This window comes from Lissotriton vulgaris, chromosome 3_1, assembly GCF_964263255.1.
Source record: "Lissotriton vulgaris chromosome 3_1, aLisVul1.2, whole genome shotgun sequence".
Lineage (NCBI taxonomy): Eukaryota > Metazoa > Chordata > Amphibia > Caudata > Salamandridae > Lissotriton > Lissotriton vulgaris.
The window spans coordinates 249,771,028-249,798,990 of record NC_141689.1 but is presented as its reverse complement, the minus strand read 5'-3'; the positions used below and the strand labels follow the sequence as shown (position 1 = coordinate 249,798,990).

The window sequence follows — 27,963 nt, the reverse complement described above, 5'->3', positions numbered from 1 at the left end:
AGCGCTGTAGTATCCCCGCCTGAAGTATCATCACTTTTTCATCAAAGCCTTTGTGTGAAAACCCATAAATTACAGGTGGCAAAGAAGGCAAAAAGAACCATAGGAAGAGTTGTAACACTTACAGAGTTTAGACTGGGTCTGCTCACCTGTTTACTAGAGGTAGCAGAAGCAAAAAAGTATCAAGCATCTCTTATGGAGCAGAGATGGGCCAGATACAAGCCCGGTGAAAGGCATAGAAAAGATGGCATCAGACACGTAAAGCATTCTCCAGTGCAGTCCAAGAAACAAACCGCATATTGTTTTACAGAAAGGCAAGCATGAAAGGCAACACTCTGGTGCGTTGCGTAAAATAGTATCTAATCAACACAGAATTTGGTTGATCTCTGCTGAGGAGAATTGATGAAAGACGAAAGCCCATGGCCACTGGAATCATGTATAACAGCAGTCTGCTCCGTGGAGATTACCAGTTGAAGCATTCTGGGCAGGCAAAGTGATACCCATTGTGAAGCACAAAGAATTAGCTGCATAAAGCTTGTACCCATCATCAAACCAACTGATTGGAAGAAAAAGAGATGCTGTTCAGAATTCGATCAAAAAGAATCGTTGATGAACGAAAACTCAAAAGGTAATGTAGATGGCAAGAGCCAACCTGATAGAGTCTAACAAAAGAAGTGAAAGACATGGCTCAAAGAGATTAAGAGATTTATAATCGCAGCCAACACCTGCTAGGATGAGGCAAGAAGCAAAATCCCCATAGAGTAGATGCAGTCTAGATTCCACGATAGAATACCTCCAAGATGATCAAGAAAAAGACCTCACCCGGAAGGGGGTAGTATTTCTAAACACAGTACGGAAAATAGGATCAACAAAATATGAAGGTGTAGAAAACAATGCGAAGGAAGACAACAAGGAGAGATGGCAGACTGGACAAGCGGAGATGGAGGAACCCAAGAAGACCAGCAATTAAGCAAACCAGCATTTTCTAAATGGACTTGCAAAAAGAAGGACCCTGACTTTGTTGGAGAAGATCTTAGTGCCCGCTCCTCTCGTCCTTTCTGGTGTGGGGTAACTTTTATATCTCTCATAGTCTCAAATAATGGCATTATCTTTTGATAAAACCCACTAACTAGCCAAGATAGGAGGTAAGGCCACTGGCCTACAACAGGGTCTTGCTCACACATTCACAACCAAGTGCACTAATAGTATGGTAAAACACACTAACCAATCACAAAAGCATGTACATCCTTTTTTGTCGCTTGCCGCAGAGCACTTGGCTCAGGATTTACAGATAGAGACTCCAAGTGGTGTGGGCTTGTTGGGCACACTGTGTTTACTTTGCCACAAGTTATTTTCTCCTCTTCCCCCTTCCAACTCCAACCGTGGCCAATGAAATAAATAAAAACGAATAAAGAACGAAACAACACTATTTGTTTTTATCTACTTGATTTAGTGATGTGCCTGGAAGGAAGCTTTTTGCACGTAAGAATCTTGTTTAAAATATATATTCCTGTGTCCCTCGTGCTTAAAAGTAAATGTATAGCCATTGCTCACTATATCCATGGCACAGCTCACTAATGTTCCTTTCTTGTATCCTGCTCGTAAATTGCTCCGTGGATAATAGTGGCATATTTGATTGGAGCTCTCTTTTTCTTTTAGTGCTGAATCGAAGGTCTTAGAGGAAGCAACGATCTCAATCTGCAAGTCATTAAGTAAGAATCCTTCTTAACCGCCTTTGTTGCCATGTTACTGGAAAGTTATGCTGGCAAGCCTGCCTCAAATGTGTTTCTTATTACTCCTTGTTTTACTGGCATGAACGCAATCAGTGCTTTTCATTGCTAAAAACGTACAAATTGAGGATAGATTGAATGTTTTTAAATGCAAAATGAGCCCTCACTCTGGACACATTAGATCTGGATATCTAAGGTAAAATAGAAGAGAGCATTTGTCTACACTGCCCTCTTAAGCATGCTTTCCTTCTCTTGTGGGAATTCCAGCCCCACGAGAAGCCATGCCCATTTTTAAAAGATCCTGTGTATTGGTTGTAGCTGAGATCTGTTCATCCTTTCTTGAGTTAACTCCTCCTACTTGAAGTCTTCCTTACCTTTCAACATGTCATGTCATTATGGTTGGTCATAAGTGAGTCACAGATTCTTCTGGACCTGGTACATTGCCCAGATATTCCCCTCCATGTGGTGATATGTGGTTTGCTGTAAGGTTTTCTTTCTCTCATAAAAAACGGGGATACAATGTGTTGAGCAGTGAAGGGTTGAGCAGTTTCTGCTTTCCTTCGAGCTACCCAAAGGTCTCCATAGCCTCTTTAATGGAGTGTTTCTTTGCCATATTTACAAGGTGAGCTTATAGCAGACTTGAGCAGGGGGTGCCTACGAGCCCTTGCTTGAGCGAAGCGAGAAGGTAGAGTCCTTTTCCTTCTGCCCAGTGTTTGCTGATGTCATCGGGGTCAAGGTGTGTACATACATGGGGTCATGATCATGGACTTGAGTGTATGTGTGCCATAGGAAAAGAGATATTTCTATAGTGTGAACCTAGCTAAAGTGCAGCGAAGCACTGTACATGGTCAAAGACCAGAATAAAGTCAACCGGTAAGAGGTAAGGAAGCTTGGATGAGTATGGGCAATACACTGTGATGTAGTGTTCTTTAAATAGGTATGTCTCCAACTCTTTCCTAAATTGGAGCAGCAGCCGGGCTGCCTTAATGGATACAGGAATGTATTTTATTTTATTTTATAAATGTTGTTCCAGATCCTGGGTGAATGAATGAAAGAATACTGCTGTTTTTTTTCTTTTTTTTTTTTACACTTCTTAGTGTGCAGTCTGATGGTTCGGTTGATCCCATTCCCCAGAGAAGGATCTCTTTGCGTATGTTCCTTGGTGAGATTGCACCTTGCACTCGCAATGCTAAATCTCCCATCAAAATGAAGAAGGATTGTGCCTGAGATCTTTGGGTAGGCATAGGAAATGTGTGTTCTTGGTCAAGTAGAGGCAAAGTCAAAATATTGTTTGGTTTTGTAAGAGGAGGGACCACACGTGGGGATTAGTGCACTTCACAATTCCAAACTCAGGGATGCTAACGCACTAATACCACTTTGTGTTTCAGCTTATGGAGACCGGGAACTACATCTTTCCCTATGGCTCTCACTCCACTTACGGTGACCATGTGAACTAGGGGCTGTATTTGTTTCTAGTCACAAAGAGTTTTACTCTGCCAGAGACACAAGTTGGCATGAGAAACGGGTGGTAGCAGGTTCTTTTTGACTGTCTCCATTTTTTCATTAAGTGTTAAAGTCACATGCAGTTTACATAGGAGTGGGATGTAATTATCACAATATAAATGTGTTTTTCTTGGGTCATGTTAGTACCTAGTTATTTAATACAGTAGTTATAAATACGTTTATTTAAACCACGTGTTTTTTTAACTTTACAATATATGCATTTCGTTATGATTATAAATATCTTAAATGTTCATTATACATACTTATGTTATGAACAATCTTAAAAGTTCCTTTCAAAAGGTTCTACCTTATTTAAAGCCAATAAAGACCTTTCCATTGCACAAGTTATATCAAAGAAGTGCATGCTGTATCCAAGTTATTTTGCTTCTGTCCTTGACGCAATTGCATTTTTTTGTAAAAATTGGTTTTAAAAAACGTCTAAAAGATACAAAAATATATACGATCTATTAATACATGCACTTGAGAACAGTGCACGCCTAGCCTACACTTAAAGTTGGCTATGGCAATGTTTAGCTTTCTCCCTCCCAGTGCAAAAGCTGGGTTCTGTCCCACACAAAGAGGTTAAATTACTAGCCTCGTTGCAGGATTCAGTATATTAAATAGGAAAATGAACTGGCACTTTTCCAAGAATCTCTCAGGAGGGAGGTGGAGTACTTAGCATTCAAATGATCCAAATCCCTCATCTCCAAAGCACCTCTTTCTTTTAATTACATTTTCGATATTCCCTTTTCGGCATCACATTCAAAATCCTGTATATTACAATATTGTACAATTGTTAGCAGCTTTTCTAACTCGTCCTGCCTATACTCTCTCACTAAATTTATTTTACACGTTGAGACTTTTTGTTTTACAAGATGTTATCCGTTTACGCCAGAAGTGAAGAATTTGAACAGATGCAGTAGAGTTCCATGAACTCAGCTTGGTCTCCATTCTTACGGCTTGAGACATGGTATAGGGGGGAGTGCCAAAAGGGTTTTAAGACATTTACCCTCCAAATTTCCATAATCATAACCTGAATCAAGACTTAACAGCTCTGCTCCTTATAACAACAGTGGCAACACCATGCCTAAAGGCTGGGTTCGATTGAAGGGCCCCAAAGTTCATTTTGAAGTTCTTGAGCCCACTCATTGTCGACATGCCTCTGGTTTTTAAGTTATCTAGGTGCAACTTCCATTGTAACTTTTTATTAAAAGTCCTACCCAGATATTTATACAAGGGTGCTCTCTTAACAATCATTTCTCTGATCGAACACCAAACATGTTTTTTTTTTTTAACCAAACACCAACATATTCATTTTTTCTATATTAATGGTTAATTTATTATTCCAACCATATTTATTAAAGGGATTTAATTTTCTGTGTGAGCCTACCTGAGTTACTTCTAAGATGATTTATTTAAAAATGTTTATAAGGCGTGAAAAAGACCCATGAGGGTATTGGAGCGTATTACAGGTGAGCAGAAAAGAGAGGAGGCCTATAAATCAGACAACAGGGTGGTCAGAAGTGCCAGGGGAGAGAAACTCTATGGCGTCATGGCATACGTAATCATAAACAGTCTAACAAATAATAGGGTGAGGGACAGTAAGAGCAGGCAATGAGAATAAAGGAACAAGAATAAACGAAGCATGTTACAAATTCACAAAGGAGGCGCTGGGAGGAAACTGAGAATAAAGTGAGTACGAAAAGTGCATACAGATATAACAAAAAAAAAACATTCAAATTTAATAAAAAAGACATGTAAAAACGGAGAGGGGATGAGTCTTTGAGTGCGTATAGGGTGAGGGGTTCTAGGACAAGAATTTGTTAATCAGAAGCCCTTTAACTTCCATTTTGAAAGTTACAGTTGAAGTGATCGGTCTGATTTCCGGAGGCAGGGAAATCCAAATTCTCAGGGCGATAACTGAAAAAGCTTGGACATAAGTTTTCTTTTTACGGAATTTCTGTGATTTCAGCAGAAGGGGGCTGGCACTTCTGGAGGCACCATATAGTACACGTTTTTGTGCGAGGTATGGTGGTGTGTTGTAATGTAAGGCTTTAAAAGTCATGCGAGCAATTGTTTGTTGTATCCTTTCTTCATAAGGGAGCCAACTTAGGGATTTCAGCTCCTTGGAATTATGGTGGTGTCTTTTTGAGCCAGTAATGAGCCTAGCAGCAGTTAAGAGAGGCCCTGAATGGAGCCATCTTCGATCTTTGGAGTCTACAGAGGGTTGCGCTTTCATAGTCCAACCTGGAGATTACCAGAAATTGCATTGCGGATTGTAAGTCCTAGGGGGGTGAGGGAGAGGTGGAGGGGGAGAGAAAAGGTTTAATTTTCCTTAAGATGCTCAGTTGGAAGTTGGCTCCCTGGGTGAGGCAGTAATATGCTTCTGCATGTTCAGGCTCTCGAGCATTATGCCCAATGAACTCGTGGAGTCAATGATGTGTGGTATGCAGTTAAGAGCTGTTAGCTGATTCATCCATTTACTGATGACAGATGATTGATTAGGTGAGATGATTAAAAGGAAATCCGTTTTCAGAGCTTTGAGTTTAAGATGATTCAGAATCAGCCAGTTTTGGGCTTTCAGTAGAGTGGTGTTGAGGGAACTGATATCATCAGGGGAGGAGAATTTCAGGTACAGATGGGTATCATCGGCATACATGTGATAATGGACATTGGATACTTTAAAGATTTCAGTTAAAGACTCCATTAACAGGTTAAATATAGTTGGAGCGAAGTGTGGAAACTTGTGGAACCCCTAAATTAACTGAGGAGGGGTTCCATTGTGGAGAAAAAGATGCAAACCAATATAGCATGGGCCCTGGAAGCCCCACCCTATGTTCCAGTAGGTTGAGTAAGCAGTCTTGTTTAATTGTATCGAAAGCTGACGATAGGTCTCGGAGGATCAGAAGACAAGAGTCGTTTTAATCCAGCATTTTGAGTGCATCATCAACAATGTGGGTGATAGTCGATTCTGTACTATGACCGTGACGGAAGCCAGATTAGAATAGGTCCAGTAGTTGGAAGCATTCTATGTGATTGCAAAGATTAACTTGGACACCTATCTCCATGAGCTTGGCCAAGGTCGAAATGTTGGGGATTAGGCGGAAGGTGTTCAGGTTGGCTTGATCTGCTGACGTTTTTTTAAGAATGGGGGTAATCTGTCCAGCCTTAAGACAGTCTGGGATAAAGCCTTGAATCAGTGAGACATTGACTATCTTGGCCCATAGTGGAATTAGGGAAAGTTTGATCTCCTTGAAGAAATTTGATGGTAGAGGGTTACTGAAGTGGTTTAATGGGTTTAGTGTTGAGAGCGTTTTTAGAATGGTGTTATTGTCCAAGATTTCGAATGCGCTCCAAGATGTGTTGTTCTTGGAAGTAAAACCTGGAGTGAGCGACGGTGCCAAAGATTTGGGGGGGGGGAGGAACTGATCGGAGGTAAGGTTGGCATGAGTTCCAAAGCAGCCTGTGGTTCGCTGGGGGAATTCTGAGCAACACGAACAGCTACACCTCTCATAATAATATTTTTAAAAGCTTGACGATCGCGCCGGCATTATTTAGATGCTGGTGCTGATATGATATTTTAAAACTGTCACTTACCACTTTGCGCACTGTATTGTATTTTAAAGAGCATTACTTGAACATCTGTGTACTTCCTCGCCCCGTTCCACCGCGGCTGACTGTGCCGTTAATGTGGAGGGCAAGGCGCCATCTTGGACTGGGTTGGGCCGGAGTTAGCGGTCTAGCTCATCTGGGGAGGCAGGGCATAAAACGATTGGCAGCCCAGGTGCTCTTGGAGAACTTTTCAGGTGGTGGCAGCTCCTGAGGTTTGCTGGGGGAACTCTGAGCAACACGAACAGCTACACCTTGCATAATAATACTTTTAAAAGCTTGACGATCACGCCGGCATGATTTAGATTCTGGTGCTGATATATTTTAAAACTGTCACTTACCACTTTGTGCACTGTATTGTATTTTAAAGAGCATTACTTGAACATCTGTGTACTTCCTCGCCCCGTTCCACCGCGGCTGACTGTGCCGTTAGTGTGGAGGGCGAGGCGCCATCTTGGACTGGGTTGGGCCGGAGTTAGCGGTCTAGCTTATCTGGGGAGGCAGGGCATAAAACGTAATGTGCCTACGACAGCGCAGCGGGCGCGACGGTGGCGCGCCGAAGGTGCACCTAAGGTAAGCCCGTCTGTGCCCGTCCGCAGCCGTCCGGGGCAAGGGGCCATAGACCATGGCCAAAAATTTACTTATTCAGCGGATTATTTACTTTCTTTAAAACCTCCTAATCATCTTTGCCCAATTTTACCCGTGCATGTTTTGAAACGCACCTCCAACTACGGCATCTCCAAAGACACACTCTCTGCTCCCGTTCCCAGATACAGAAATTCCGTCTACCATTACTCACTCTATCACTGAGGCACAGTTGAAACTCCGCTGCATGTATCTTAACACACGATCAATGGTAAAACACCAAATGGATATATTTTTACTGTTGACCTCTGAGAAACCTGATATTCTTCTGATCACAGAAACCTGGTTTACTCAAGACTCATTGCCAGATATTCTGGCATCACTCCCGTCTGACTATTACATAATAACTGCTAACCGCCCACCCGGTAAAAAGGGTGAGGATGTTGCTGCCATCATCCATAAAGACCATAAATTCATAACACTTCCTTCCCTGATCTTAATAGACACGGATAATATTGTCATTAAAACCGACACCAACAGCGGGGCCCTCCTACTAGTCTTGCTTTATGGACCTCCATATTCCATACCCACTTCCCCTACATCATTAGCAGAACAACTAGCCTCTTTGGTGACAAACTACCCTAGAATCGCCTTGATCGGGGACTTTAACTATTGGTTCGATTCTACAGAGGCTGATCCTCAGGCAGCAGTACTTAAGGATTTGCTCATGGACTTTGACTTGACTCAGCATGTACACTGTCCCACTCATGAGAAAGGCCACAGTCTGGACCATATATGGTCCCACAACCTCCCACTCTCCTCTCTTTCCATACTGCCTTGCATCTGGTCTGACCATTTCCTTATACATTTCACACTCACCATCAATGGGAACGCGAAATCGTTACCTCTGGCGGGTGGGGAAATCAGGAAATGGAAAGCCATAAATTTACCGGTATTTTTAGACACACTGGCCACTACACTGCCCTCAATGGGCACAGACATAGATAACATGGAGGAGACGCTCTCTCAATGGCTTCAACAGGCCGTTAACACTCACATTCCCCTAGTGAGCTTTTCTCGCTCACGTAGTAGCGATGCTCACAAATGTTTTACCTCAGATTTGAAGAATCTAAAGCTTCAGGTACGCCAAAAAGAAAGGAAATGGAGAACAAACTACCAACTACAAGACAAAGACGCTTACTGCTCTGCTCAAAAGACCATTTTAAAACCTAAAACAGACTACTTTTCAGCAAAATTTTTTAATTCCCAGAATAAATCAAAAGATATTTTTAACATAGTAAACGATCTTTGCAACAATGAAAGGACAACTCTTCCCGTAACCCCCACGCAAGAACTATGTGATTCTCTGAATCATTTTTTTATAGACAAGATTGTCGCCATAAAACAGAGCATACACAATCCCTTAAACCAGGCTTCTATGGATGACACCTATTTTAACCCCATTACACTAGAAACCCTCCCCCCCCATTGACACAAAATCCTTTGCAGAACTTCTTTCTCGTGTTAAATCAGGTTCACCTGATGATATTTGCCCACCCCATATTTCTAAAGAGTTAGGATTAGCCATCCCACAAGGTATTCTTTCTTTGCTAAACGAGTCACTCCTGCAAGGCAAGGTGCCCAGCAGCTTTAAGAACGCCTTGCTCATTCCCCTATTAAAGAAACCAGGCGCAGACCTGCAGGACCCGACCAACTATAGGCCTATTTCCCTCTTGCCGTTCCTGTCCAAAATCTTGGAGGCCCATGTCTCTAGCTACCTGTCGAACTTTATTGAAAGCTCTGAGTACTTGGAGCCGAATCAGGCAGGCTTTCGTCCTTGCCATTCCACAGAGACCGTGATTCTAGCAGTCCAAGATACTCTAAGGTCGAACGCGGACAGGGACATCCATCAGGCCTTGGTGCTCCTTGATTTGTCGGCCGCGTTCGACACAGTTGATTATGACATTCTTATCAACCGTGTCGAGCAGGCCGGCCTCAGGGGCCCGCATTGAGTTGGATAGCCTCTTTTATTGAAGGTCGTACACAATCACTGCACTGCTTTAATGCACTGCATTAATGTATCATACCCTATGATGCTTCTTGTTAGGGACTCTGTTAAAAAGAATCTTTCCTCCTATCCATGGACTGCCCTGAAATTTCCCCTTGTTCTTAAGTGTTAGACATTAGACACCCATCTGAATGAATGTCTGTGAGCACACTGGTCCTTTGCCTGGTTAGTATATTTTTCGGTCTATCTTTGCTGACCTGAGTTTCTCTCCCATTGAGGAAGAACCTATACGTATTGAGTGACCTTATGTTATCAGAGCCTTGACACACACTTTGAGCTAGCACGCTGCATAAACAATTGGGAATGTTTTCACTATGTATATGTTTTCTTACCTAGAAGTTATATTGGTTAGATCAAATGTTTTAAGACTCTCCGAATGTTTGTATCTGATTTGTATTGTTATTTGTCATTTCAATATAAAATAAACTTTTTTTCCCTTTACAGTGTGTGTGTGTGTCCGCCCCCTGGTCATCCTTGCCCTGATGAAGGTGCAGCCTAAATAGGCTCTGCATCGAAACGCGCGTTGGCGTGACTCATATGGATGGCCCGAAGTGTAGTCTCTGTTAAACCACCGTACCTATATTGTGTTGCCTCCATATTGTAACTTCAGTTCTAGCAGCTACAAGATACCTTTTTCTGCATGCCTTTATGTACCTTTATGAATTTTATGAGTGCGATTGTATTATTATTGTAGTGAGTGAGGTTGAAAGTGAGTGTATGTCTTGTGGATGACTGTGGGAGTGTGTGGGACCTGAATATATGCTTTCTGCTTGACTCAAACCTTGATTCCATTTAAAACCAGAAACATCATGGTTTTATTCTTCACCGTATGTATGATATAAGAGTTTAAATCTATGTATATATTTTTCTAAAGCACCTACATGAATTTTCTATATGAAATCAACAAATAGCAAATAAATTATATATATTTCTACCAATTGATTCTGTGCGATGCATTGCTTGCTCCGATACGTATTTTATGTCACCTCTCATTTAATTGTAAGGATCCCTATAGTTCTTGTTTCTATTCAGCTGTTCTCTCCCCTGTTTCCTGCCAACATCCTAAATCCCTCTGGGTAACCCCCTTCTATTTGTTGGAGTTTGCTGACTTGCCTGGTATTACAAGCGCCCTCGATGCATAGGTATTCACACGCAGGGAGAGCGGCAGAATTAAGTTGTTTGACCACAAGATTGCTACGGTAAATGCAGGCAATACCTCCCCCATGCCCACTAGATCTGTCTAACCTAATAATGTGATAGCTTGGAGGGACAAGTAGGTCAAGGATAGGAGCAGAGGAGACATTTAGCCAGGTTTCGGTTAGCATTAAAAGTTGCATGTTTTACAGCAGATCTGTTCAAGGGGATAGTCCTAGAAATAAGTTGGCCAGTGAGAGCCATCTGGGGCGAGGAAGGGTTATGAGTGGCAATAGAGGAGGGCACAGTAAGTGGCTACATGATGACTCTGGAGTGTGAGGGGTCTGTTTGTTAGCCGGGGTTGGAAGTTCTGTATCGGGCTGTGAGGCCGGTGAGTCTATGAGGAGGGTTTTGGGCACGTTGGTAGAATCAACAATAGTGTTGTAATAGGTCTGGGGCAATGAATGAGTGATTATGTGACTATTGGAGGTATAGTATTGAGTAAGCAGATATCATTGGAGAGGTGGGGGATGGAGAGGGAAGGGTCATAAAAGCCATCTTGGTTGGGAATCGACGTGGGGTGAGGTACCAAGGGGTTGGCTGAGGGGGTAGGATAGTTTAGGGAGGGGGTAAATTTTGTGTTGGTCACCAAGTTTTTAGAACAATTCAAGGTTGTGAACAGAGGATTGGATAAAGATAGTTCCATTATTGTAAAGGGAGATGGTAGCTGCAAACTTATAAATAGGTGAGTGGGCAACCATGATTCTTAAACCATGGGGCAATTTTTCGAATGTGGTGATAATGAGTAAAGGAGTATAGAGCGTTCCTCCATTGGGCTCCATTGGGCGCGTCTTTTTGTATAAAATATAAGATCACAGATTAAAACTCCTCTTTTTATGCAGAAGAAAGGATCTGAGATAACGGTTTCTGGGTGGGATTTAAGGAATGTATGTTTAAAATTTTTAGATGCGTTCTTAGACTAGTTGGGAGGATAGATGATTTTATAAGCATGGCGGGCTGAAGGCTCCAAGTAAGTAAGTATGGCTCTAGATAAATTGGTATCCATAGTGAACTGGATAAAGCTAGGGGAAGGTGGAAATAAGTGTCACTGCTTAGTAACTCTTGAGTGAAAAGTCCTAGGAAACGCAAGCGCAAGATAATGGTCCAGGGTGGTGCCAAAAGGTAACGGGAGAATTGGCGAGGGGTGACCTTAGGGGATCAGGAGGATAGGATGAGGAAGCACCAGACTAACCAGGCACTTGACTGAGCATGGAGATGAGGGGGGTAGTGACTGGGGTGGAGAGGGAAGGGTAAGAGATAGAATGGAAATCAGATTGTAAGGATGATACAATAGGAAGACTCAGGGCCACAGTACTAAATGCTCTAGTGACAGAAGTGGAGAGGATCCAATTGAAGAATAAAGATAATATGTCCGGTCAAATGCGAAAGCGTAAAGACTGATCTGATAACGCAAAAGTAAATGTGTGGGAAAGACAGTCTCATTCGAATTCTTCCAGGATGGCTGCTTTTGTGACACCGAGTTTCCTGACTTGAGTTGTTGGAAGACCTTCTTTACTTTCTGTTAGAGCTCTAAGAGGCCAAAGAGTCCTACTTCTCTTACAGAGGGCCTGCAGAAAAAATTGTCCTTTTTCATTTTCTACTACAATGGGACTGCGGAAAAATAGTACTTTTTTACGATTCCTAATTTGCTGATACCACCATCGTAGCGAAGGGCTTTACAAACTAGGAGGGATCCTGAAATGGCGACCCCAGGCATTCGAAATGGAGAGCTAGGGGCAGCTCCAGTGAAACGTTGTTGGATCAACCCACCAACAGCTACTCCTCTGCTATGTTGCAACAACGATAAGTACCCATCCCGGCACAAACTCAGCCCAGTATAGAAGCCACAACTGGAATTGGACCATGACCAACAAGCGGCAGAAAGCGAACGAGCGCATCAGCAGAGCAGGAGCAGGGGGCCAAACAATATCCTCTAACTCTGGAAGCGTAGTGGCAAACTCAGTCCCCTTAGCACACCATCCACAAAAAGGCACCAGAAACCGAAGCACTCTAGAGTCCACAGTCAGCTCAACGGACCAGTGCCCCAGGGTGAGACCATCAAATGCACAACACACACACCAATCGGGGCCTGCAGTGAGCAACGGCCAAGCCCCAGTCAGCCAATGGGAGTGGAGTTGGGGCAGGCGCAAAAAACCATGTCACACAGTACACACCGGCATTGCCAAGTCGGTCAAGCGGGAGCAGGAACTGCACAGGCGGGCCCAATCAATCCCTGCAGTGCACTCAGGTCAGGAGACAGTGCCAGCCACAGATCTCAGACTGTCCGCTAAGTCAACCTCGCAGGAAGAGAGTGGATCACGGCCCGCACCGTCCAAAGCCCACAACTCTGAGGCAGGGCAGCAGAGGAGCGCTACTCATGTCAGCAGTGTCCACGGATTATTCAGTAACCGGCAACCCCGGATTTTCGATGGCTGGTGATCGGGCAGCGGAAGCGGCAACAGCATCTACAACGAAAGCCAAAGGAGCAAATCGCCACAGATGAAAGTGAATGGTTCTGGTTACTCTCAAGATAATGTGTGTAAGGGTCTGTCGAAGTTTAGCAGATGGTTGGGTATAGATAGGGATATTCAACGATTGTTGATCCCATACACGGGAGCTTCACGCTGAGGCATCCATCCTGGCAGCCATCTTGGTTTAAAAAAAGATTAAATCAAATTTAATTATATCAGACATGCTATATGCCGCCCTCCCATGCTAAGGCAGAATGAGTGAGCAGCTGTAATGTTGCTTGAATGTCTGCAAAGTACTATACAAAGAGCGTGGGGGGGGCAGCCCACAACCCTGCCTTAACCCATGGTAATTGGTATTTTCTTGGAGAGCGAGCCCTTATTGTCTAACACTACCCTTGGTCAGGTTTCTCTGATGTAGCTCTTGCAATATAGCCAAGGCGGTACTTGGGATTTTCATAATATGTATTTTTCCCCAAAGAGTGACCCTATCAACTAAATAAAAACCCTCACATAAATCAATAAAGCAGCAAAGCAAGCCACCTCTGATTTCTCTAGTTTTTTTGAGCCATCCCCCAGAGACCGAAACAGAGGAGTGAGTGTATTTCTTTAAACCCTCCCTGTTCAATTGGTATTATATCATACTCATCAATCCAAGCTTTCAGGTATTCCAAGATAGCTTTTGAGTAAATATATACCCCTACATTTAACATGCTAATGAAGCAGTAGTTTTTAGGAACTGCAGTCTGTTTCAGGATTGGTCTTATGATTATCTCTTCTGTAGTAGGGGATCTCTGTGTATAGTCATAATCTAGTAAATAGTCCCGCCCATGTGCGTGGACCCCGGAGCAATCAAAAATAATCTCTTAAAGTGTCGAAAAAATGCAGAACTGCACAGACACTTAAGAGAGAATTTAAAGACATATAATGCAGCCTATAAAAAGGCTACACTGTCCAGTACTTCAACTAGAAATTCCACCAAAAATCCACAAACTGCAAAGCCTGTCCAGATTTCCCTTGCCTTCAGCAAAAACACTCTGGAATGATAGAGAGGAAGACATGGACAGACAAGCCCCATAGGCTGCCATTATGTGGCTCAAAACAGGATACTGTGCCTTTAAGAGAACTTTCCAGAACTTCACAGTATCCCAGAATGCACTGCAGGTCCCTTTTACTATCAGTTCTTTTTTCCGGCTCCTGCTAGCAGGACCCTGGAGCATTGAGCTCTCCCTTTTTAGGGTTTTTGGTGATTTTTTCACTGCTTTTTCTCAAGTTAAGTGCTTTATTGTACTTTGGTGCCTTTCTCCTTGGTTCTTGCACTCTGTTTTTTGTCGAATATGCCTGCTTTATTCGATAACTGTCCGGAGTGCTCCAGGAAGAAGGCCAAATCGGATCCCCATGAGGTGTGTATCCTCTGCCTTCCTTCTTCACATATCCCTGAGGAGTGTGTGATATGTCAAGGCTTCTCTCGCAGGACCCTGAAGGACAGGAAGAAGATCAGATTTCAGGGCCTCGAGGAAAGAAGATTGAAGGCACAAGGTGGGTCTGGAGGGGCTTCTTCTGCCCATGCTGAGGCCTCTGGGGGGCTCCCAAGGGGCAGGAAGGCCAGCAAACGCCACCATTCTCCGCCGGGGTCTTTTGCGCCCACTACGGCGTCGAGAGGGATGACTACGGTCTGCTCCCCGTCGTCGGAGACTAAACGACGTCGACGCTCGGCGTCGAGGGATGTTACCAGACCTTCGAAGTCCCCGGTGACTGTTTCTTCGTCGTCCTCGTCGACGTCGGCGTCGAGCTTTCGACGACGACAGGCCCGGCGTCGGCGCTCGCCGTCGAGGCGACACCGCCGTTGGCGAAGAGGAGGCGTTCGGCGTCGAGGGAACCCTCGTCGTCGAGGTCACCGTCGAGGCACAGGTCGCCGTCGAAGCACGGGTCGTCGTCGTAGCCCAGGTCGCCGTCGAAACCCCTATGTATGGCCGTCGAGGCATGGCAGATTGCCGTCGAGGCATGGCAGATTGCCGTCGAGGCATGGCAGATTGCCATCGAGGCATGGCAGATTGCCGTCGAGGCATGGCAGATTGCCGTCGAGGCATGGCAGATTGCCGTCGAGGCATGGCAGATTGCCGTCGAGGCATGGCAGATTGCCGTCGAGGCATGGCAGATTGCCGTCGAGGCATGGAAGATTGCCGTCGAGGCATGGAAGATTGCCGTCGAGGCATGGAAGATTGCCGTCGAGGCATGGAAGATTGCCGTCGAGGCATGGAAGATTGCCGTCGAGGCATGGAAGATTGCCGTCGAGGCATGGAAGATTGCCGTCGAGGCATGGAAGATTGCCGTCGAGGCATGGAAGATCGCCTTCGAGGCATGGAAGATCGCCGTCGAGGCACAGACGGTCGCCGTCGAGACGCCGAAAAACAACGTCGAGGCGTCGTCGATGGTCGACGATCGCCGTCAAGGCGCAGAAGGTCGCCGTCAAGGCGTAGAAGATCGCAGTCGAGGTGAAAGCGTTCGTCGGCGAAGAAAAGGCGCTCGACGTCAGAAGGCCGGCACTTGCCGTCTGGTCGCCGTTCCTCGACGTCGAAGAGAGGGGGAAAGAGGCCTGACGCTGTAGGAAGTTCGCCAACGTCCCAGGCTGGTAGAGGTGGAGAATCACCGGGCTCGGTGTATTCCGAGGTGTATACCCCGTCGGGGAAGGTGACTCCCCCTCCTCCGTTACCGAGGGGACTCCCTCCAAGGACCCCTACTCCTCCTCCGTTGCTTCCGCCGCACCCTGGACCAGGGTTGCCAGTGAAGCCGCCTCCAGTTCCACCGAGGTCTACTTCGCTGCCTGCTCTTCCTACACCTCCCAAGGGTACGCCTAAACCGAAGGCTCCGTCCAAGCCCAAGTCACCCGCACCGGTGGACCCGGTTGAATGCCCTCGGCCGAGGAGGTCACGTTCACGCTCCGGACGGAGAGGAAGATCGAGGAGTCGTCATAGATCCTCCACCAGATCAAGGCGTCGCCATAGGAGGCGGGGATCGAGGTCCCGAACGGACTCTTCTAGGACCCGTTCCTACTCCCCGACCTTGTCGGACTCCCCAGAGACCAGGGTTTCTCCAGTGGATGACATTGCCACTTTCCAGGAGGTCCTCCTGAGGGGGGCTGCGAAGTTGGGAATCGCTGTGACGGCTCCTACACCTTCAACTTCAGTGATATTTGAGACGCTCCACAAGAGGCATCTGTCTCGCCCTTTGCTTCCGCTAGTACCTGGATTGAAGGAACCCGCAGAGGAGCGGTTCCTCACACCGGCTGTGGTGAAGGCCGCTCCATCCCGACTTCTAAAGAAGTACAGGGCCCCGGATTCGGACCCTGCCTTTCTGAGAGTTGATCTGGTATCGGATTCGGTGATAGTGACGGCGGCCAGGAAGCTACACTCTACCTCCCCGTCCTCCACCGTGCCTCCAGATAAAGAGAGTAGATGGATCGACTCAGCTGGACGGAAGGCATTTGGGACCGCGTCTACGGCCATGAAGGCGTCCAGTGATACAGCTCTGCTGGGACGTTATGACCGGGCTCTGTGGGACTCACTGCAACAGTTCGTGGAACTGCTACCGAAAGACAAGAGGGAGGACTTCCAGGAGATCCTCAAGGAAGGGATGCTGGTGTCCAATCAGGTCATCAGCGCAGCTGCGGATGTCTCCTTGTTGGCTGCCCATGGTTACTGCCATGGAATCAATCAGCGACGACATGCCTGGCTCCGGCTCACGTCACTCAAGCCGGAGGCCCAGCAGCGGGTGGCCAACCTGCCTTTTTCCGGGGATACTTTGTTCGGAGAACACGCAGATGATGAGATGGCCCGCATGAAGGCGGAGGCGGAGACCCTTACGGCTGTGGGCTTGGAGAAGCCCAAAGAGAAGAAATCCTTCAGGCATTTCCAGAGGCGCTACGGCGCACAAGGAAGAGGACAGGGGCAGTCTTCGGGACAGCAGCAGCAACAACAGCAGCAGTTCCGGAGACCCTTCCAGAAACGTCAGAAGGGTAGAGGGGGACAGCAGTCCTCTACCGCGAATAAGGGCCCGGCCGGGTCTCGACCCTGAGCGGTTACTTCCCCTTCATCCGTTACTTCCCCTTCATCCGTTACTTCAACTTCATCCGTTACCCGCTCCGGTGGGGGGAAGCGTTCAATTTTTTCTGGCAGAGTGGAGAAACATTACTCGGGACAAGTGGGTGCTGAATATTGTTTGCAATGGATACAGTATTCGGTTCATCAGCCCTCCTCCAGCGATCTCTCCGGTCAGCTCACAGTATGAACTGCGCGAGCTCCAGGCGGAGGCCGATATCCTGTTAAGGAAAAGGGCGATAGAAGACGTACCTCTGTCTCAGAGAGGAAGAGGTCTGTACTCCCGGTTCTTCCTGGTTCGCAAGAAGGACAAGAACGAGTTCAGGCCCATTCTGGACTTGCGGCAGGCAAACAAGTGGATCCGCAGTGAAAAGTTTCGCATGCTGTCGTTGCATCAGATTTTTCCTCAGTTGCAACAGGGGGACTGGCTTTGTGCCATAGACCTACAGGATGCGTACTTCCACGTACCCATCGCGTACAAACACAGGAAGTTTCTGCGATTTCAATTCGGCACCAACCATTATCAATACACAGTGCTGCCATTCGGGCTTAAATCTGCGCCCAGGACATTATCGAAGTGCATGGCAGTGGTAGCGGCACACCTCAGGAAGAACAAGGTGTTTGTCTACCCGTACCTGGACGATTGGTTGATCAAGGCCTCCTCCTTCTCGGAAGCTCAAGCAGACTTCCTGAAGACGTGCGTTCTCTTGAACAAGTTGGGGTTGCACATCAACATGTCCAAGTCTGTCCCGATCCCGGTCCAGTGCATTTAGTACTTGGGAGCCACCATCAATACGCTGTCAGCAAGCGTGTCTCCTTCGGAGGAGCGACGGCGATCGATCCTTCGGAAGGCTCAGGCTCTTATGACCGCTCCATCTACAACAGTGAGGACGGTGTCTTCTCTACTGGGGTCGATGGCCTCTTGTATCTTCCTCACTCCTCATGCACGACTACACATGAGACCTCTGCAGGAGTGCTTGGAGGACCAATGGGACCAGAGGAAAGGATCTTGGGACGACAAGATACGACTGTCTCTGCATGCTCTTCAGTCTCTGAAGTGGTGGTATTCAGCGGAGAATCTCCTCAGAGGGGTTCCTTTCCACAAGGACATTCCTACTCAGACTATCGTGACGGATGTTTCTCTCCACGGCTGGGGAGCGCATTCGGGAGACTTACAGATTCAAGGAACGTGGTCTCTGATGGAGTCCACGTATCACATCAATTTCCTGGAACTCAGAGCTGTTCACTTGGCGCTGAAGGCCTTTCATCCGTCCTTCCAGACCAACTCTCTGCTTTTACAGACGGACAATACGACCACAATGTATTATCTCAACAAGCAGGGGGGGGTCGAGATCGCGCACCCTGTCTCGGGAGGCACAGACGATCTGGCACTGGCTTCTGGCCAGAGGATTGACGATAACGGCTTCTCATCTACCAGGTGTGCAGAATGTTCAGGCAGACGCATCTGAGCAGACTGATTCAGGAAAACCACGAATGGGTCATAAACGACGACATACTAGGAGAAGTCTTCAAAAGGTGGGGGACTCCAGACATAGATCTGTTTGCCACTGCCGAAAACAACAAATGCAGAGACTTCGCCCCCAGGTACTACCAGCAAGGGACACTGGGGAATGCACTCTGGATCAACTGGTCGAAAGGCTTTGTTTACGCTTTTCCGCCCATTCCCCTGATTCCAGCGGTGCTCATCAAGCTGTCCCGGTCCAGGGCACGGATGATCCTGATTGCCCCGGAATGGCCCAGGCAGTGGTGGTTCACGGACCTGCTCCACCGGTCTCTCCTTCCGCACATACGGCTGCCGTGCAGGCCGGACCTTCTCACGAAGTTCGGGGGGCAGATGTTGCACCCCAACCTCTCGTCCTTGAGTTTGGCGGCATGGCTCCTGAGATAGTGCAATATGGCCATTTGAATCTGCCCGAAGATTGCATAGACATACTGAAGGAGTCTGAGCGACCTTCCACTCTGACTTCTTATGCTTACAAGTGGAAGAGGTTTTGTATCTGGTGTGTGTCCAAGAACTTTGACCCAACGACGTGCAAGGAAGATGTCATCCTTCCTTACCTTCTGCATTTGGCGCGGTCTGGCCTTAATGTTCATTCCATTAAGGTTCATCTCGCTGCATTGACTGCCTACAGGAAAAACCCTTCACAGACTTCCTTCTTCCAGATCCCTGTGATCAAAGACTTTTTGGAAGGCTTGAAGAAAGTGTTCCCTCCTGTCAGGCTTCCTTCGCCTTCATGGGAATTGAATGTGGTGCTGTCCGGTTTGATGAAGGAGCCTTTTGAACCCATTCATAAGGCTTTGTTGCAGCACCTGCCCTGGAAGGCGGCGTTCCTCGTGGCCATTACTTCGGCCCGCAGGGTGAGCGAAATTCAGGCGTTGTGTTGCAATGAACCTTATACTGTATTTGATGCTGCTACGGTTGTTATGCGTACTCACCCTAAATTTCTTCCCAAGGTTATTTCTGATTTTCATGTCAACCAGACTATAACTTTGCCTACGTTTTTTCAGAACCCTTCATCTCCAGCGGAAAGGTCTCTACATTCCCTGGATGTTAGGAGGGTGTTGAAATTTTATCTGGATAAGACCAAAGGTATTCGTAGGTCAGACCAATTGTTTATCAATTATGGATCGGTCAGGACTGGTCTTGCGACCTCTAAGCAGTCCATCTCTAGGTGGATTGTGTCCTGCATACAACTGTGTTACCAGAAAGCTAATGAGACCTTAGGAGGTAAGCCTAAGGCTCATTCCACCAGGGGCAAAGCTGCCACGACAGCCTTGCTCCGTAATGTGCCGATTGCAGAAATTTGCAATGCCGCCACTTGGAAGTCGGTTCATACCTTTGCTAAGCATTACTGTCTGGACACTGATGCCAGGGCAGATGCTCAGGTTGGACAGGCTTCGCTGCGGAATTTGTTCGCACAGTAGTGGTGTTGGTTTCTTTTCTCCACCGCCGCTTTGGTGTGGGGATGGGCTTGCCATTCTACTCACTAGATTATGACTATACACAGAGATCCCCTACTACAGAAGGAGTAGTTCCTTTTCTGTAACTCCAGTTCTGTAGTAGGGGTATCTCTGTTATAGTCATAAGCGCCCGCCCTCCTCCCCGGTGGAGAGATATTCATGTAAGGAATGCTACAGGTCTGGCGTGTTACGCCTTCAAAAAGAACTGAAAGTAAAAGGGACCTGCAGTGCATTCTGGGATACTGTGAAGTTCTGGAAAGTTCTCTTAAAGGCACAGTATCCTGTTTTGAGCCACATAATGGCAGCCTATGGGGCTTGTCTGTCCATGTCTTCCTCTCATTCCAGAGGGTTTTTGCTGAAGGCAAGGGAAATCTGGACAGGCTTTGCTGTTTGTGGATTTTTGGTGGAATTTCTAGTTGAAGTACTGGACAGTGTAGCCTTTTTATAGGCTGCATTATATCTCTTTAAATTCTCTCAAGTGTCTGTGCAGTTCTGCATTCTTTCGACACTTTAAGAGATTATTTTTGATTGCTCCGGGTTCCACGCACATGGGCAGGACTATTCACTAGATTAGGACTATAACAGAGATAATGTATTTCTCAAGTTTAAATAATGGTCTGGAGACACAGGCTAAATGCGTGCCAGCATTTTTGCTTGATCACGTTGTTACGCGTTAGACTCACTGGCACTTTTTCACCCGATGCTAAATGCGCACCAGTTTTCCCTTTAAACCACATGCTTCAAGCAGCGCTCTGCACTGGTTAAGTGGACTGGTTCTTTTAATAGTTGTCAAATGGCACTGAGAATCCGTGTTAAATGCGCGCCAGCATTTCTGCTTGATCACGCTGTTACTCGTTTTGTATCCGGCGTGTTGCTAGACTCCCTGGCACCTTTCACCCCATGTAAAATGCGCGCCAGGGTTCTCTTTAAACCACACGCTTTAAGCAGCGATCTGCACTGGTTAAGCGGACGTGTGTGGGTTCTACCACTACTGTTAGGCTCACCAGCTTCCTCGTAACCCTTGGATGCCTGGCATACCTCATGAGCTTAACATGTTTATTGCTTAGTTTAACAAGTGAAGCCTCACTGCATTCGGTGTTGGCACGAAAAATTAGACACAGGTACTCTATCCAGGCGTCTAAATGCCGTTCTCCAGATGCTGTTAATATCTTTTTAAAGATGCCGAACAAAGATTAATCGCAGCGTTAAAGAAGTGAAGAGTTTTTAGAGGAAGGATGTTTTTTCCCGTGCATGATCTTCCCCCCGATGAAACTTTCTTTACCTGTGATGTTTGTGTGTTGTTCTAACTCGGTTCTCTTGTTGTATCGAAAGGTGGAATCGCGCCAAATGTTGTTGCCTCTCTATTTAACTGCCGGAGTGAGTTACTTTCTTCGATGCAACATTAAATATTACATTTATTGCATCTCTATTCAAGCATTTTCTGGTATTTGTAGAAAGAAGGCTTGCACATGTATATTTTAGTAATGGGACAATCAATTTACTTGATGTTCACTAGCAATCCTGTGAGATTCTCTATTTGAGGGTGCTTAATTAGAAAGTAAATGAGCCACTGGCTTTCACACCCCCTCACCCTCACATCCCCACACCCCTTGGCCCCCCCTCACCCTCACCCTCACACCCCCTCACCCTCACACCCTCTCACCCTCACACCCCCTCACCCTCACACCTCTTCACCCTCACACCCCTTCACCCTCACACCCCTTCACCCTCACACCCCTTCACCCTCACACCCCTTCACCCTCACACCCCCTCACCCCCTAACACCCTCTCACCCTCACCCCCTCACGCTCATCCTCACACACCCCCTCTCATCCTCCCACACCCCCTCTCATCCTCCCACACCCCCCTCATCCTCACACACCCCCTCTCACCCTCACACACCCCCTCTCGCCCTCACACACCCCCTCACACCCTCACACACCCCCTCTCACCCTCACACCATCACCCTCACCCTCACATGCCCTCACCCTCACATGCCCTCACCCTCACCCCCTCACACACCCACACACACCCACACACACCCACACACACCCTCACAACCTTCTCACCCTCATACACGCTCACGCTCACTCTCACACACCCTCACTCTCACACTCCCTCACTCACTCTCCCTCACTCTCACACACCCTCACTCTCACACACCCTCACTCTCACACACCCTCACTCTCACACACCCTCACTCTCACACATCCTCACTCTCACACACCCTCACTCACACACCCTCACTCTCACACACCCACACTCTCACACACCCTCACCCTCACTCATCCTCACCCTCACACACCCTCACCAGCATAGCATAACAAAACAAAGCATAGATTAACAATACACAGCATAGCATAACAACAAAAAGCATAGGATAGCAAAACAAAGCATAGGACAGCAAAACAAAACATAGCATAATAAAACAAAACATAGCATAGCAAAACATAACATAGCATAGCATAACAAACCACAACAAAACATAGCATAACAAAACATAAACCAAACATAACATAGCATAACATAACAAAACATAGCATAACATAACAAAACATAGCATAACATAACAAAACATAGCATAACAAAACACAACAAAACATAGCATAACAAAACACAACAAAACATAGCATAACAAAACACAACAAAGCATAGCATAGCATAACAAAACACAACAAAACATAGCGTAGCATAACAAATCAAAGCATAGGATAGCAAAACTTAACATAGCATAGCATAACAAAACATAGCATAACAAAACACAACAAAGCATAGCATAGCATAACAAAACACAACAAAACATAGCGTAGCATAACAAATCAAAGCATAGGATAGCAAAACATAGCATAGCATAACAAAACATAGCATAACAAAACATAGCATAACATAACAAAACATAGCATAACATAACAACACTTAGCATAACATAACAAAACATAGCATAACAAAACACAACAAAACATAGCATAACAAAACACAACAAAACATAGCATAACAAAACACAACAAAGCATAGCATAGCATAACAAAACACAACAAAACATAGCGTAGCATAACAAATCAAAGCATAGGATAGCAAAACTTAACATAGCATAGCATAACAAAACATAGCATAGCATAACAAAACATAGCATAGCATAACAAAACATAGCATAACAAAACACAACACAGCATAACAAAACATAGCAAAGCACAACAAAACATAGCATAGCTTAACAAAACACACCAAAACATAGCATAGCAAAACATATAATAGCATAGCAAAGCATAGCATACCAAACACAACAAAGCATAGCATAGCATAACAAAACATAACAGCAAAACAAAGCATAGCATAATAAAACGCAACATAGCATAGCAAAGCATAGAATAGCAAAACATAGCATAGCATAACAAAACATAGCATAGCATAACAAATCAAAAGCATCGAATAGCAAAACATAGTATAGCATAACAAAACAAAACATAGGAAAGCAAAACAAAACATAGCATAGCATACAGCATCACTCAGCACCACCACAGCATCACTCAGGGGCACCACAACATCACTTTGCGCTACCACAGCATCACTGACGCCACAGCATCACTCGTTCGCCATCACAACATCACTCAGCGCCACCACAGCATCAATCTGTGCAACCATTAAACAACAACTGGTTCAAATATGTTCTCTCAATGTTTCAAGCTTTATTACAAATGTAACAAAAATATGTTAATATTTCACTTCTGTTCTTGGATTTCGTCACAATAAAAAACACTGAACATAATCTTAACAATAACTTTTATTTAAGTATTAATTAATTAAAAAAATTAAAAGCCATTGTTATTTGTAATATCAATACATGTAAGTCACGTAAATACAACACATATTGCATTACAAATGCTATTGGTGTCACATTTGCGAAAGTTATAACTATTGGCATTGTAAATGACAAAGCTATTAATTTAGCTATTTTCAAAACCAACACAAATAAAAAAATTGTCCTTTACATGACATATAACTCAAACTTTCCTAATTGCATTTCCAATGCTTGTTGTTTTTTCTAATTAAAGAAGCATATTCTGACTTAGGTTTTCTATATATTTTGTTCCAACTTTTACTACCCATTTGCCCCTTTTTTAGCTTCATCCTTCTCAGTTTTCATTTTAGATCCTCTCATTGGATGTTAAACCAACTTGTATGGACCGTTAACAAACCCTAGAAACTGCGTTAGTACATTCTCTTTAGTTCTGCTGTCAAGCATTCAACTGCTCTTTGAATATTCCATGAGTACAATTATAGTGTCTTAAATTCTCTTTGCACACCCCTACCTAATACTATAGGAAAGCTGTAGTTGAGATCATCATCAATTTGCGTTACTGTTCCTTTTGAATAGTTAATGTTTAGCTCTACTGTTTGTTCCTGTACCCTCATCAAATGGTTTAATCCAAGGGTTAGGAGCCAGTGATCACTATCTTGTTTTTTTTGCACCTCAAAATGTCTACCTAGCTCAAATTTCCAAAACTGATAAATATGTAATCAATTAGGTTTGTCTGCTTTCCCTTGGGGAATGTTTATTTTGCAGGGGAATCTAATACTATATGCCCATTAAGACTACTGGAGTTTTTTTGCATCTCCTGTACAATTTTCAAATGAACATATTGAGGGAATTTGGCAATTGGTATGTTATATTCCGAGAGGATATCTCCCAAAAAACCCATCTTCCCTAAATGGGTTAAGGTGGCAGCTAAAATAGCCCATAATTATCACAGGAGGTTTTTTTTTATATAATTCACCAACAATTCTTTAGTCATTGCTTATCAGTTTCAACTGTCCTAAGGTGTATTGGTTCTATCAGTGGGAGACATAGATTATTACCACAATTATCCTCTTGATAGAAGCAGAGTTTTCATACAAGGTTTTAAACGAACATGGAACAAAACACATAAAAGTGCTTTGCCCTTTTTTGCAAGTTTTGTAGAAACAAGGGTTAATAACCCCCCTCGGACCGGATCGGCATGCTGCAGTGCTAATTTGCAAATTATGACACATTTCAATTAATTTGAAAACTCATTTAAAAAAATCTGCATTTAATTTAAATAGAAATAGAATGGAACTTTTCTAAATTTGATTGAGGCCACTCATCGTTCATACTATATTCTGTTTGATGCACCTGAACTGCTCTCACAAATTAATCTGAGGATACTAACATAACTTTTAGCCTTTAATTTCAAATTCCTTCCCAATTACAGTAGGTTTTAAAAGTTTAAATTGAACATTTAGCTTCTTTATTTATATACACTTAGTTAATCTATTGTTATGTCATTTTCTAAGTAGTTGCGTACCCCCAGGGGTACCCAAACCACAGTTTGGGAACCACTGGTGTAGGGTCGAGTGCAGTGGTGTAGATCAGAGTGATGGAATGTGTAGTGGCACCGTGTGTAGTGTCAAGTCAAGTTTATTTCCTGCATAGTTACTTAAAACCTTTGCAAAATTAGAGCATAGGAACATCTGTGTATATTACATTTCCACAAGGTAAAAGCGAGTACCTCCATTTTCACTCCTTTTTTTTTTTTTTAATTATGAATAGCAATCTTCAAATAAAACCAGAATAAAACCTATTGTTGAATGACTCATTGGAAAAATTAATAAATGTATAATTTTGGTCATGGTAAATGTCCTTGTGTAGCAAGTTATATGTTGCAGTTCTGTTTTTCTTCTGACCAGCCATAAGCTTCTTTCTGCAGGTCGTCTTGTTTATGTTCCTCAGAATTTCTCCACTTGTGGCAAGGGTTTTCTCTTTGCAGCTGGCAATATCGTCTTACTGTGAACTAGTTTGGGGCTTGCTCCTATCAAGATGTACAGCAGTGCCGCGGCATGGTTACATTTTTGCAAAGTTGGACAGTTTTCGTTCAGCCAGCAAAAGGAATGTAGTGGCGTAGAGTGTTTTTGCATAGAGTGGAGTAGAGTGCAGTGGCAGAGAATACAGTGTTGCTGGATGTATTATCAGCACCCTGTTCCACTGTACTTAGAAGGCTGGGCAGTAATTTGGGAGAATTACTTTCAGAGACAAGGGTTCCTCTGGTGCTTGCCTCATGTTTCCTCGGGAAATATAAGGCTACCAGAAACATGACAGAAATTACCTGGAGGTTTAGCCTCCTAGTAACTCCTGATATGTTTGTAATGGTGGGTGTCAGAACCTAATGTCTTGTAACTCATTTATCTGAAAGAGACACGTTAGTGATAGATTCCTTACCTTAGAATATCTCCAGGCGTCAGACTGGATGAGGAAAGTTTTTGTCAGCAGTATCCCTGCTCGTCGGTAGGCATCGTCATAACGGCTCCGCATACGTCGTTGGCTTTTTCCTCGCCAGCAAGCGCAGATCCGGAGAGAGCGGTACCCTCAGTAATTTTGGGACTTTTGTTACTGTTTTTTGAGTATTTACACTCCAGGTGCATAGAGATGCCCGGTTTTAAGTCTTGCACGGCCTGTCCCTGCACAATGTCGGGGACGGACCCGCACCGCGAGTGTCTCTACTGGTTGGGGCGCGACCAAGACTCCGAGTCGTGCCCTCACTGCCGGCCATGGCTCCAAAAACTTTGCGGGAGCGGTCCCAAAAGTGGCTAGAAGCCCGGGAGTTGACTCAGCGCCGTTCCAGGTCCCGGTCCCATGGGAAGTCGAGAGACCGGCCACGGAGCCATCACCACCATTCCAAGTCTTCGTAGTCGGAGTCAGATAAGGCGAAGCACAAAAAGTTGAGGAAGCGCTGTGGCTCTTCGCCTTCCCCTCGCGTGACGCGGCTGATGGTGCGGGTGGCGCTGCCCCTGCGGCTTCGGCGAAACCAGTTGCCGATCGCATACCCGCCCTATCCAGGTCCATCGGCGACTCCAGCCCAGCTGCCGGAGTTCCTGTCAGCCATGGCACGTGTCTTCGGACCGTCCGGCCCCACGACTGGGGGTCCTCGTGCTTCGACGTCACCGGCTCCGGCCCCGATGTAGTCAATTACTTAAGTCTCGACACCAAGAGACCTCCATGAATCCAGGCATGGATCCCCGTCCATGTCAGTCGGCCCTGTACGACCTCCATTGACGTCGAAGGCGCCGTCACCGGCGCCGGCCGCAGTCCCGGCCGACGTTGTCCCTGGCTTCCTCCCCAACGTGGAGCTCCAGAACGGTGTCGGCCGATGGGGAATTTCTTTCCCTTTCTTCACCCACCTTCTTATGTTCCACCTGTTTGGCATGTGGAGGATGGGGAGGACTGGGAGGGGTCGGAGGACCCTCTCACAGCACCATGCGAGTTAGACCCGGACTGGGATAAGGATCTGGGGGATGCAGGTGACCAGGATAATACTCCGGAACCTGGATCACTGTCTCCTTCTACCGTGGCTACGGAGGAGGGTGGTTCCTATTCCATGGTGTTGCGTACTGCAGACGAGGCTCTCCACTTCGAGCTCCCTACCATGGCCATCAGGACTAACCTGACAGAGGTGCTTCGGCCGACGTCTTCTTCTACGGAGCCGCTGCTGCCCTTTAATGATGCTCTCTCGGACGTTCTTTTGGGCACCTGGTCCAGGCCCAACACAGGGGCTCCTGTGGATAAGAACGTAGCCCGACGCCATCGCCCGGCCTCGGGCGACCTCGTTTTCCTCTGCCAACACCCTACCCCTGAGAGCTTGGTTGTCCAAGCCTCTGCGTGCCCCAGCGCGTTCCCTTCCGCACCAACGGATGGGGAATCCAAGAAACTGGAGCAG

At 45.7% G+C, this 27,963-nt stretch overlaps 1 protein-coding gene across 2 annotated transcripts in view; it reads left to right on the top strand.

Annotated features, from left to right (window-relative positions):
- DYM (dymeclin) overlaps positions 1–27,963 on the top strand; it is a 1,096,728-nt gene that overhangs the window by 187,610 nt on the left and 881,155 nt on the right. For both annotated transcript variants that reach the window (XM_086960369.1, XM_086960370.1), the window contains exon 3: positions 1,657–1,709. In XM_086960369.1, the coding sequence (XP_086816495.1) occupies positions 1,657–1,709 (53 nt within the window). The remainder of the gene's footprint in view (positions 1–1,656; positions 1,710–27,963) is intronic.